We start from the raw sequence: 13,136 nt of genomic DNA, 5'->3' as shown, positions 1-13,136 counted from the left end.
CTTCCTTGTCCCAAAGGAAGGGCAAGTCTTCACTGCAGATGCACCTGAAGTCCTGCTCCATCCCTTTCTGCAGACACCTCTGAGGCCACTCTCCTCCTTGTCTTTCCACTGCAAACAGATGGTGATGGGCCAGGGTGGGCTTCATCCTGCCCCAGCCTGCCTCAGGAGCTGTCTGGGAGCTCCTGGCATCTCTTTGTACATCTCCTGGAGTACATGTGGAGTCTCTCTGCATCTTTGCCAGCCCTTGGGGCAAGAGCATACTCTGCAAGCAGCAGGAAGAGTGTGGTGGAGTACATCCTGATTCCATGCATGCAAAATAGATAGCATTTTATGGCTACAGCAGTGAGCTCTCACTCAGAAATAACTTTAAGGTAAATTCAGCAGTTCTACTGAGTTAAATGTATCTTATTACCTCATAGTGTAGACTCACAAATTCCCCTTTTGTCTGCTTTGAAAACAGTGGCAAGCCAGAAAATTTCAGGAGGTTGATTACAGGATGGTTCCATCATGTGTGCTGCCTTGCCAGGTGGGTGGCAATCCTACAGCCATGCCAAATATGCAGGATGGTTTGGTACCACTGCAGTGTGCTTGCACTATTTGCAGCACAAGCTCCAGGGCTGTCTGTGATGGCCACTGAGCCTTCCTGTGGAGGGCTGATACCTGATAAAATCCAGGAGCTATTGGAAGTGACATTGTCCCCTCTGCCCTGCTTGCTGCACTCCTGCTTTCCCATCTGCCCCATATCTGGGGTATGCCTGCACCATGGCAGTGCAGGCATTTATCCCAGCAGTTCTATGCATTTCACAGCCTTTTTGCCCACACATTTTAGGGTGTCAGCGTCACTGTATGTTCAATGCAGGGCTGGACTTGTTTGCACCAGGAAATTTCCTTTTTTGCCATGGGGCACCATGCTGGAAATACAGCCATACTGATGCCACATGTGCCAAGCAGCACCAGCAGCCCCTCTGCTTTATCTCACAGGGCACAGTGTCTGCATGCCCAAGCTAAAAATCTGGGTCCTGCATTCACAAACTTCAGGGCTGACTTAGGGGTTGCTGCTTCTCAACTGATTATTTAGCTTGATTTAAATGTTGGGATAAAAGAGAGGAGGGAGTGTATGCCTGTGTGTGTGAATGGGGAGGGGAGCAAGAGGGAAAGAAACAGTGACCTGGCAGGACAGCCAAAAGGTGGAGGAGTTAAATGGGCTAATAGCCATAGCCTATAGTGTGTGTGTGTGTGTGTGTGTGTGTGTATGTGTGTGTGTGTCTATATACATTAAAGATATATTACTGAAAACTCAAGAATGTCGCCACTGTTTATATTAAAGGAAAGCTGAGAGTTAAATGAGATGGGTAATCAGATGCCCAGCATATGTTGTTTTGAATTGTTTATATGGCCAATAGTTATTAAAATTAATTATCCTTTTAATGCAGTCTTTTCACAATCATAGTCTTCTTTGGGGTTTTTAGTGTATTTTTTCCTCTGTACAAAAGATAGAGTCATTTCAAAACAAGCTAATGTGGGCTATATGGAAAAGGCAGAGCAAACAATACCAGGATATATTATGACATGGTCATAGGCTCAACATGCTGATAGAAAGCACCAAAAATCTCTGTCAGTGGAGTATTTTGAGAACAAATGTAAATGACAAAACTGGGGGGGGGGTTTGTGTGTGTAAAATTCTGTCAAAAAAGTGAGGCACTGAAAAATCTGACATCTGTTTATCTGTTTATAGCTATGGCAAGATTACCCATATTAATTCTTGTTTAAAATGCCATATGAAGGAAAGGCATTTGTGCAAACAAGAGTCATATTTGAATTGTAGATCATGTCTTCACCATCTGTGAGAGCTGTTGGTGTTGCAAAATTAATGTGTTAATGAAATCACAATAATTTCTCTGAAGTAATGGATTCTGAAGCCTAGAATGACTATTTTTTGAACTTTGGTGTCTAGTGGTTTACAACTGGGAAAACCTTTCACAGCTTAATTAGTTCTGCAGCCTTATTTTAAAAAAAAATTGGCTGTGCCTTTACCACACCAATAGCAATACAAAAAAAGGATTAAATGGAAAGCAGAGAAACAAAACAAAATTGAGCCTGCAATGCAAACTTTTTGCCGTAGTATTTGAGAAGTTGCTAAACAGGTCATTGCTTGCCAAAAAGTTTTACTCAAAGTGACTTGTACACAAGAGTGGGCAAACAGCTCAGAAAATAATTCCAGCTTGCTGAAACATCACAAATTGGGACTATTCGAACCTTACGCATATATCCCAACTTTTTCCAAGTTTCTCCTTGGAACGAAGGGCAAAGAATCAGTGATGCTTTTTGCTTTGTGATGCCATTTTGAAATACCACACTCTTTCCAACCTATTATTTGATACCCTTGGTAGAATACTAAATGTTACTGTGTGCTGCAGTTCAGCAGAGAATGGTTTGTGTTCATTTCCAGCAATTCTCTGAGTCCTTTCCCAGTTCTCACACTCCTTGTGTAGCATGGCATCTCAGATGGCACAGGCGTGCTTAGATTGCCACCAAGGAGTGATCACAGCCATACTCGTATGGACTTTGCATGCTTACATATGCGTGTTATAACGGTTTATGCCAGCTGAGGATTCTTTTCTGTGCTTTGGGTTTAAGACATATAAAGCATCGTATAAGGTAGAACTGAGATCATGGGAGACAGAAAAGGGAGTGGCATTCAATTCATTAATATGTTGGGGGGGAAAAAAAGGTGCAGTTTTCACAAATACGACTTCGTTTTTTCCTGTTAGAAAAATAATGTGTTTAGCAACTGAAAAATTACTTTTAAAATAACACTATGAAGAGAAGATTGCTTTTCTTACCTGATTTGATTTTATTACTGTGTTGTAGGTATGTGACTGGTGTAAGCACATAAGACACACAAAAGAGTATCTGGATTTTGGGGACGGGGAAAGAAGGCTTCAGTTCTGCAGTGCAAAATGTCTCAATCAGTACAAAATGGACATTTTCTACAAAGAGACACAGGCCAATCTTCCAGCTGGACTGTGCAGTACATTACATCCTCCAGTCGAAAATAAAGCAGAAGGCACTGGGGTGCAGCTGCTGACTCCAGATTCTTGGAATATACCGCTAGCAGATGCTCGGAGAAAAGCCCCATCCCCAGCGTCTGCAGCTGGCCAAATTCAAGGCCCTGGACCATCAGCGTCTACCACTGCCTCTCCGTCTGACACTGCCAACTGCTCTGTCACTAAAATCCCCACGCCAGTTCCCAAACCTATTCCCATCAGTGAGAATCCAAATATTCCACCAGTTTCTGTCCAGCCACCTGCTAGCATTGTGCCTCCAATTGGTGTCCCTCCTCGCAGTCCTCCCATGGTGATGACAAACCGTGGGCCAGTTCCTCTGCCCATATTCATGGAACAGCAAATTATGCAGCAAATCCGTCCACCATTTATTCGTGGGCCACCTCACCATGCCTCAAATCCTAACAGCCCTCTCTCAAATCCAATGATTCCTGGAATTGGTCCCCCACCAGGTGGTCCCAGAAATATGGGTCCCACCTCTAGCCCCATGCACAGGCCAATGCTTTCCCCCCACATCCATCCCCCCACAACACCTACCATGCCTGGGAATCCTCCTGGCTTGTTGCCACCTCCCCCTCCCGGAGCTCCTTTGCCCAGTCTTCCTTTCCCCCCTGTCAGCATGATGCCAAATGGTCCTATGCCTATGCCACAGATGATGAACTTTGGATTGCCATCCCTCGCCCCACTGGTGCCACCCCCAACTCTACTAGTGCCATATCCTGTCATTGTCCCTTTGCCCGTTCCCATCCCTATTCCCATCCCCATCCCTCACATCAACGACTCCAAACCCCCCAATGGCTTCTCCAGCAATGGCGAAAGCTTCATTCCGAGTACCTCCAGCGAGACGCCTGGGGCAAAGCCAACCAATAGCTCTTCATCCCCTCGAGAGTCAAAGCAAGGATCATCCAAATCCTCTGACTCATCACCGAGCTGCTCAGGCCAGTCCCTTAATCAAGCTAAAGTGCTTCAGGAGCACAGTAAAAATGAAGTTGTCGATTTGACTGTCAGACCTAGTAGTCCAGCAAACAGTAAATTTGGTTTCCCCAGCGTGCTACAGGGTCCACAGGATGGTGTGATAGACCTAACAGTGGGCCACCGGTCTAGGCTGCACAATGTCATCCACAGGGCTCTGCACGCCCAGGTGAAAGTTGAACGTGAACCTAACAGTGTTGTAAATTTGGCTTTTGGTAGCTCGGACAAAAGGAACTGCAATGACTGCAGGGACAACTGCAGCCCGGTTGACTCAAAAACGTTACCATGCAGTGACGGAGCTCACTGCTGTCCCGTCTCCTTGGCCTCTGGCACGCCAGGACTGGAAGCTGGCGCAGCGGTGTGCAACGTCATTGTGAATGGCACAAAGAGCACAGAGGGTTCCAAGAACCCGGAGCCACCCCAGGAGCCGAAAAAGCCCCAGTCCCCGGAGGAGCTGGCAGTGAGCGAGCTGGAGTCCGTGAAGGAGAACAACTGCGCCTCGAACTGCCACCTCGAGGGAGAGGCTGGCAAGAAGGCTGGGGAGGAGCCCCTGGCTGGGGGAGACAAACAGGACCCGAACCTTAACAATCCAGCAGACGAGGACCATGCGTATGCTTTGAGGATGCTGCCCAAGACAGGCTGCGTGATCCAGCCTGTGCCAAAACCAGCAGAAAAGACTGCTATTGCGCCGTGCATTATCTCAACGCCAATGCTCAGCACAGGGCCAGAGGATCTGGAGCCACCATTGAAAAGGAGGTGTCTCCGAATTCGAAATCAGAATAAGTAAAGGTTTGTGTAATCACTACTGCCTTCTGTGTGAATAGAATTCGGTATTTTCAGGTGTGAGGGCAAACTCATGTGGATGTGGCCTTCATGAAAGAGAAAGATACAAATTCCAATTTATGAGCACTTTCAGAAAACTACTGGTATTTGTGTTGTAGTATTGTTTTTTGTGTTGTATTGCATCTGTACTTGTCAGTACTCCATTCATCAGCAGCCTCATTACACTTTTGCTCACAGAACATATCATGATGGTTCTGGCTGTGAAGTTATTGTGCTGTGTATGTCAAAATCAGTGGTTTTCTGCCTAGAATATGGTACAGGTCTGGGCCATTAATCTGCTTACTTATTCCAGCTGAGTTACACAGCAGCTCAAGCCTTCACAATGACTGAAATTGCCCTGCAGCGTAGCACAGAGCCAGATGACCCAGCAGCTTCCTGCTAGCTCAGATCCAATGGACTTAGCAAATGGTCACCTCCAACCATCTCACTTTGGTCTGCCTCCACACTGCACCCTGGCTTTCCACTGAGCTGTTCTTGAGAGACTGAACTCCTCTCCATGGGCTTTCCTTTCTCATGTATTGGTGCTTAGGGACTGCCTGCTGTTTGGGACCTGCCCACTATAGCTTATTGCAGCAAAACCTCTGCCCTGGGGCTTTACTGCCCTTCCTGAGGTATCTGTCTTTGGTGCAAGTCTCCCACCTTAAAAAAGCCACTGAGATTTGCCCCAGCCCGGTGCTTGGTGTATGTTTGTGGCTCCTGGTAGGGCTGCAAAGCAAGGCAGAGATATGGGTAACTCCACCAACCCCATGGCTTGCCCAAGGACAGTGCTCCAGATCCAGAAACCTCTCATCCTTCATTTCCAATTTCCAGCCTACTGAATCCCTCTGATAGCATAGCACCTTTGTAAAACTCTTTGTTTAGTATGTGTCTGATGCTTCAAACCTGTGAGCGAGAAACTGTCTAACTAATCTGCCCTGTCTGACCACCCAAGAACGGCTCTGGCAGTCACTCTTGTAACACCTGAGCTGGGACAAAGCCCCTCCACAGCTACACACCCCACACTCACACAATCAGACCAGGTTTCCTCACTGGCTCGACCCCAGGTTTTCCACATCAGAGTTCTCAGATATCCCAATCATTAAAATAATTTCATCATGGTGCAATAAATAAATAACAAAACAACAGCTCGATCTGATGCCTTTGAGTAGGGATGCAGAACAAAGGAACCCTGGGCTTTTTTGCCTTGTATACCCTCACAATCTAAGCACAGGGAAGTCTGGGGGTTGTTGGGGGTGTGCGATCACCCTGTGTCCTTTGTTGTAGAAAGGATCAGTGCCCATTCCCACCCTCTTGCCTGGTGCTCAGGCTTGGGCTCTGGCCCCCTCAGAGCTCAACCTGCAGCTGGCACTGCAGCTGCACACTGCGCTACCTGCACTGAATATATTCCTTAACAAAACTAATGTAATGGAATTTATTTAGATACACGAGCACGGAGAGCTTCTTTCAGGAAAAGGGGAAATGGTGGGTGTTGCAAGAAATCTGTTCAGCAGTAAAATACTGATGCTTTGCCGGATGTGGCTTGGTGACATGCCAGATTTCATTGCAATCCATGGAATATTCTGTAGCCTCCAGTAAATCCCTGTTCCTAGTAGCACAAATAATGGCTGCAGTGGTGTTTGGCACCTACAGCCACAGATAGCAGCAGCAGGCTGTGTAATCTGGGCCATTGCACTATCTCCCTGCTCCATCAGTGTGGGCTAATTGCACCATCAAAGATATATAGTATAGCCAGGACTGCCTTCTCATTTGTTAACACAGCCTTCCCTGTGCTAGTTGCAGGGCTGGAAACATTTCTTCCCTTGATCACCAACAGTATTTATTTACTTTCTTCAGTGGAATACAACCATTATTCTTTGCTCTCAGCATGTGCTGACACACATAAAAGATACACTAATAAGAAGAGAGGACAACTATCACATTCTTGGACTAGTAATCAGCATATACAGGAACTTGAAAGTCAAATTAATATTTAAATCTTTACACACTCCTAGGTCCTATTAGTGGGGATCCCCCTACCCACCCCTGAGGTATGGAATATATGTCCCTCAGCAGCAATATCTTTATTGCAAACTCCACTGTTACATTTGGAGCTTGAAAGATTCCCTTCATAAATGTATGCATGCTTCTACCTAGGGGTAGTGATTTGATCTAGTGAGAAGGCTGCTATTTGGCTGTGTCCTTTTTATTAAATTTTAGGAGAGCCATGGTTAACCCTTCCTTTCCCACCTCATTGAAGCTCCTCATAGCTGCTTATTTCAAGACAATGCTCGAACACTTGCACATTTATGTGCTTACTCTGTAGTCAAAGACAGGCTGGTTCTTAGCATCTATTTCTGCTTGCCTGGACTATCCAGGCTGCAGCAGTGCTGCCTCTTCAAGGTCCCAGTCCCAAGAAGAGTTTAGTATCATTCAAAGCCAGAGGCTAAACCTTCAGAGAGAGTGCTGGCTTCACCAAGTTGTCTATTTTTTCCTGTTGACATGATTATTCATGACATCACAGATAGTATTTAAGAGAGAAAGTTGGCAAACTGAACAAGCTGCATTAGAAAGACAAGGATTCTTTACCATTCCAGTTACTGTCCTCAGCCCTTTGTGTTCTCTAAATGTCAATAGCTGCCACTGTGATTATCCTCAGGAATAGCAATTTTCCCTTTCATCATGAGTTTTTCATATTTCTTTGCCTCAGTGTAAGGGTTGTCTTACAGGAAAGTTTTCGGGTTGCCAGGCAAGATTGATCTGACCCAATACAGACATCTGTAACAAAGATGCAGCTGAGCTAATTGTCTAAACTCTCTTTTACCTAAAGAAGCAGGCACTCCAAAGAGACAGCTGAGCTCATCCCAGAGTCAACAACTAAGACAGCTCAGATGAATTGTGACCTAGGGGTGCCTATTTCTGCCTGCAGTGAGGTAAACTTAGGGTGACTGGCACAGACCTAGATGTCCACATAGATACTGGAAGTTAAGAAGCCCAGCCGAGGTGTCTGCTCTACCCCTGGGGCTTGTGCAGTAGCATAGCACGGCGTGGTGATGGTTATTAGTCTGTGTCCATCCCCTCGTTCCTCCAGGAAAAGAAAAGAAGTAGCCTCTATGCAGAAGATATGGGAGACCAGGGTCCTAAAGTGCTCCAAAAGAAAGAGGATACTCCAAATACCCTGCAGAAGTAAACAGCATGGTAACCATCTCATTCCAGTGGGTACCTCAGTGAAAGGCGGGTGGGTTTTGAGCGCCTCAAGGCACGCACGAGTGATTTGTGCAGCTCTGATGATTGATTTGAGGTGAGGACTCTGTGGTTTCATGAAGAGCCCTTCTTTTGCTATTTCAGCATTGCTGGTCATAGCCAGTCTGGGGGAGCAAAAGGGCTCTGCCTTAGATTTCTGCCCTCCCCTCTGAGGGATTTCTGCCTGTGAGGACTGAGCAGGGCTCAGAGCCTGTCTGTGTCTGTGCAGAGGGGACAAGAGGGAGTGGAGAACTTCAGTGTAGCCTGTTGCACCCGCAGCCCTGACCTCTGCCATGCCCAGGGGTTAGTTCCTCCTGCCCAGGCCTCGGAGAAGCAGGGAGATAAAACCCTTCTGCAGTCCAGTTGTGGGGAGAATACCTTAAGAGAGACTCCAACCTCACAGAAATTCTAACAAATTAGAAAGAGGAGAGAAGCTACACTAACAAGTGGGTTGATTTGGGCCCTTGGAGGTTTGTATTGATAGCACTGGCTACACTAACCTGGGAGACAAAAAGTCCAGCCAGTTGTCTTTTTCCCTCTTGCTTCTCACCTACCTGAATTGGAAAATCTGAACATATTGCTCTAATGTGCAACTTTTCCTGGATTTTATTTCCCATCAAATTGTGTGACAAGAAGGAAATTAGCCAAATATTTTTACGCTAGATTTCTGGACAGACAGATTGAATTCATGTAACGGCAACATGGACTCTCTAAAAAGGAATCAGTGCAAGCGTGACCTTTTTGGGCAAGTTGCCAATTTCTGGATTATTTAATGTACCAATTACTTGATTATTGAAAGTGCTAATCAGCAACATAATCCTTGATGTTAAAGTTTAGTTTCTCCATCAGGATGTGGACTGTCAAGCTGTTCTAACTTGATGCAATTTGAAAAACTATCAAAAGATATCTCAGTGCCAAAGTCCTGCTATGATAAAGGAATGAAGCTAGGAAGAGTATTCTGTTGAGTGTTATATTTTCAAGTTTGAGCAATGTGAGTTTCTAAAATTAGCAGTGTTAGTGTTGCCTGCCTACATGCTTTATGCCCTGGCGGGATCAGTTTTAACCCACTAGCTTTGATGTCAATGTTTCCTAAAGCAAAGAAATGAAAACACAGAGGCCTGCTTGGATTTAACATGATAGTTATGTTAAACTAAATGAGAAAATGAAGTGTCACATGCTAAACTCACAACTAGCTTCTGTGTGTGTGTATGTGTGTGTGTTGGGTAATCCTGTGTTGGAGACAGAGGGATCAGGAAAGGAAGGAGTTTTTCTGCTTGTGACAGCAGAATTTCTTCCAGAAGTAATGGAAATAGTAGGTGTATGGCCATCTACAGAGCCAACCTGTATGTTTCAGGGTCAGCATCTGCTGAAAGTGAAAGGCCCAAACCTTCAGCTGTCTGGTCCATGCAGTCTACTCATAAAAATATACAGCATGTAGAACACTCAGTTCAGAGCAGAAATAGTATATATCCCACTTTGAGCTCCTCTGCCCATGGTCCAGCACAAGATTTCCTACTCTGGTCTGGATTCCTGAGGCAAGGAGCATAGCTATTAACCTCCTTTTTTTTCAGCCTTAGAGATTTTAGATCTCCTCTGTCACTGTGGTATCTATCTACCAACATCTTTCTTACCTCTGCCTAGCTTGCTCTGAAAAAATTTGACCTTAAAGATATAGGTGAAAACAGTTTTTCTGTATTTGAACACGTTTCTATGCTAGTCATCTTTGTTGACATGGTACTACAGGCCAGAGCCTTAGCTAATTTTAACTGGATATAGTTCTACTGGTGCCAAACTAATTTAAATCAGCAGAGTAATTGGACTCATACACTTAACACCTACTCTCCTGCTTCAGAAGTTTTCCTTCACCTGGCTTCTTATGAACCTACAGAAATTTTCCATTTATCCAGAGGGGGAGAGGAGAGACTTTGAACACCACAAAGCCTTAAATACGTTTGCTTGGAACTGAAGCTTTGCCCTTGAGAGCTGCCTGACTCTAGCAGTGTGATCTTATGTTTCAAAATTGCCTATGTACCTTCTCAGGTATATTAAATCAGAAAAAGGATTTCCCAGGGGAAAAAAAAAAAATGGAAAGAAAAGAAAAAAAAAAGTTTCTCAAAATAGTGAAGTATAAAATGACATACTTCCAGGGTAGCTTTCAGCTCCCACATCTTGCTGCCGGGGTGTGGGAGTGCTAACTTCCGTCTTGGTGGCAGTAAATAGCAGGCTCGTGGTACGCTGCCATAGATCACTGCACACTCTTTGAATCAAAGGAGCAAGTGCTGATTTCTGATGGGCTTCTCCTGCTTTTCTGTAAAACCTCCTAGGGCACATGTTTCAAATATGAAATCTGATTCTTGAACTCAGTTTAGAAAATAACTACACCTGGTCTGATTTGTAAAGGTAATAATCATCTAGGGCTGTTGGCAAACAACACACACGGCCAGAACTTGACAGCCAAAAAAGGCTTAGCTCAATTGACAGAACCACAGAAATCTGAAGAACCTATGACACCTACAGACTGTAGCCTACCTGACAGCTCCCAGGACCTCAGACCACCAATTTCAGAGATAATTTTGGTGCTTACTTGCCATTATTAGTTTTAATTGTCTTATGAAATTAAAATAATTTGAACTGAAATAAGCACCATGCATTCCCTAAGTTGGTGCAACCCACATTCATATTAAAACAATGAGTTGCTCATAATTCTTTGCCAGGCTTTAAAGACTGTTCAGGCACTTTCATACTTATAAGGTCTAAAATGCTCCTCTTATTTAAATTGGTTCAAAGCAGGTTTGGCTGCACTGAAAAGTGTTAAGTGTGAAACAGCCCTATGGGGAGACTCGAGCTCTTCATCAGCCTGTCCTTGTGCTGTCGAGCTACCAAAGTCAGTGGTACAGGGAAATTTTATGGGGGTGGGGAGGAAAGCACCACTCATAATTAAATACAGAGTCCCTAACAACAAAGACCATAGTAAAACAGACTCTTGTAAAAACACTTGTAAAAACATCATCTAGACATCGATTGCCTTGACTTGTAGGGGCCAAGATGCTGGATGGTATGTGTCTGATTGCCACTGAAATCTGATGAGGAGCTAAGCACCTCACAGCCTTTGTGAAGCTTGACCCTGAAACACCATGGCCAACCTCAGTGCGGAGCAGTGAGCTCTGAACAACTGTGAGAAGATTATAGACTATTTAACACCAATACCTGAAAGTGGGAGAGAAAAGAGCAAAACACTTCTGAGGACTGTGTTTGTAAAAAAGTTGGACATACTCAAGCAGTGAGGTATAGATTTTAAATAAAATTAAATTATTGCTTGAAAAAACACAGTGGAAGATTGAAGAAAAGTAGAAACAAAGCTCTTTGAGCAAGAAGTCAGGCAGAAATCAGACAGTGGCAAGCAAGACTTTCTGAAGCAATTTTTGCTTCCAGATTACCTGCTGAGTCTCTCCTGTTGGTCCCATAAAGGTAAGCACATTTCTGGGTGCCTCCACTAGTCAAAGCCTCACAGCTGAGACCTCCTGATAATGACCTTATTTACATTATTTTGATAATGAGCTGCGGTGCACTCACAGGACTGAAAGTTGTCTTTGGAAATGTGTGTGATCATCTCGTGAGAGCCATGAATTGGAGTAACCTCTAACATTCTGCAGAACCCTCAACTATTTAATGTTTGCTTCTACCATGAAAATTACAGCTGATTAAATATCTGGGCTTGATCCTGCTCAGTGCTGTGTGCACTCAGAGCTTGGTGCCTCTAATGCAAGCTGAAGGCCCCCAGCACGTTACAGCTCGAGGTCCTGCCTCCGACTCTTTGCGTGGCTTGGCTTCCCCAGACACAACTCTGGTATTTGAAAAGAATGGTATTCCTGTACAACATGTGTCTCAATTTGTAATGATATCCGCCCTGCAGCTGGCTTGCTTTTCCAAGTGTTTCTGAAACATTGCTGCCTTAAATTCGAGCCAACCTTCAATAACAAATTATCTAAAGGCAAAGAGGCTGAACTGCATTTGCTGAGAGGACACCCCTACTCCCTGCTGTGCTCCATCTTCCAGTCCCAGTTTTGGACTTTCATGCAGTGTAATGTAATCATCTTCTATGAAGGCAGATATTAAAAAAAAAATAAATTAAGAAATAGGGGGTTTCAGGATTGGGTAGTGTTGAGTGACATAACTATGGAATTCTGACCTCTCTGGAAAGATCTGCATCCCATCATCAGGTGATTGATATTGAAACCTATGGTTAAGGCAATTTTCAGCTATTTATTTGGAGCCCACGTGCTTAAATGCAAAACTTTGTGTCGTCTGCTTATGCTCCAAATATTTATAAGGTTTCATGAACTACTTGTGCTGCTACTTCTAAGTTCCTTATCCAAAAAGAGGAGGAAAAAAAGCCCCTTCCCACAGAATTCTCCAATTGAGAGAGTCTTGAACACGACTAGAAAGGATACATGACAAAGTCACTGAAAATTTGAATTGTGACCCTAAATTTGAAAGATCAGCTAAAATGCCAATTCAGTTTTATTTGAAAAGTTTGCCAGTTATTGTTGAAATGGTTATCTTGGTGGTAAAAACATCGTTCCTGTCTTCTTGGGGTGAGAAATAGAGAAAATCTAATGCAGTGTTTGGGCCCAATCCAGGTTTTTCAGTGCCCAGTTCAGTGCTGAGGATAAGGGAGATGCCCTAAGGTGCCTGACACTGTGCTGAGGTCTGTGCCAGGTCTCACCCACTTGCTCCTTATGTGTTCTGGATGAGCTTTTCCTCTTCTTTCTCCCACAAGATAATCCACGTGACATTTTTGCCACCTGAGCATGCCCCCTTGCTTTTGGATGAGTCTGCATCTGCTCTTGTTAAGACTTGAAAAGAACCAGAACAAGGGCTGTGAAAACCAGGGAGAAACCCTGTGAGGACAGTGCCAGGCATGCAGTCCTGGGTGGTTATGGACAGTGGAGTTGTTCATGGGGAAAATGGGAAAATGGTGATTGCTTCCTGATACAGGATGCTGAAACTTTTCACTAAGAAAGTTCATTGCTGCTT

General features: G+C 44.6%; 1 protein-coding gene across 2 annotated transcripts in view; it reads left to right on the top strand.

The window, feature by feature from the left end:
* Positions 1-13,136, top strand: part of SOBP (sine oculis binding protein homolog) — a 112,227-nt gene that overhangs the window by 94,872 nt on the left and 4,219 nt on the right. For both annotated transcript variants that reach the window (XM_066547139.1, XM_066547138.1), the window contains one exon: positions 2,872-4,826. In XM_066547139.1, coding sequence (XP_066403236.1) covers positions 2,872-4,824 — 1,953 coding nt within the window. In that variant the 3' untranslated portion in view covers positions 4,825-4,826. The remainder of the gene's footprint in view (positions 1-2,871; positions 4,827-13,136) is intronic.

Source organism: Molothrus aeneus, chromosome 3 (genome assembly GCF_037042795.1).
Source record: "Molothrus aeneus isolate 106 chromosome 3, BPBGC_Maene_1.0, whole genome shotgun sequence".
Classification (NCBI taxonomy): Eukaryota; Metazoa; Chordata; class Aves; order Passeriformes; family Icteridae; genus Molothrus; species Molothrus aeneus.
This window is presented reverse-complemented; position numbering and strand designations above follow the sequence as displayed.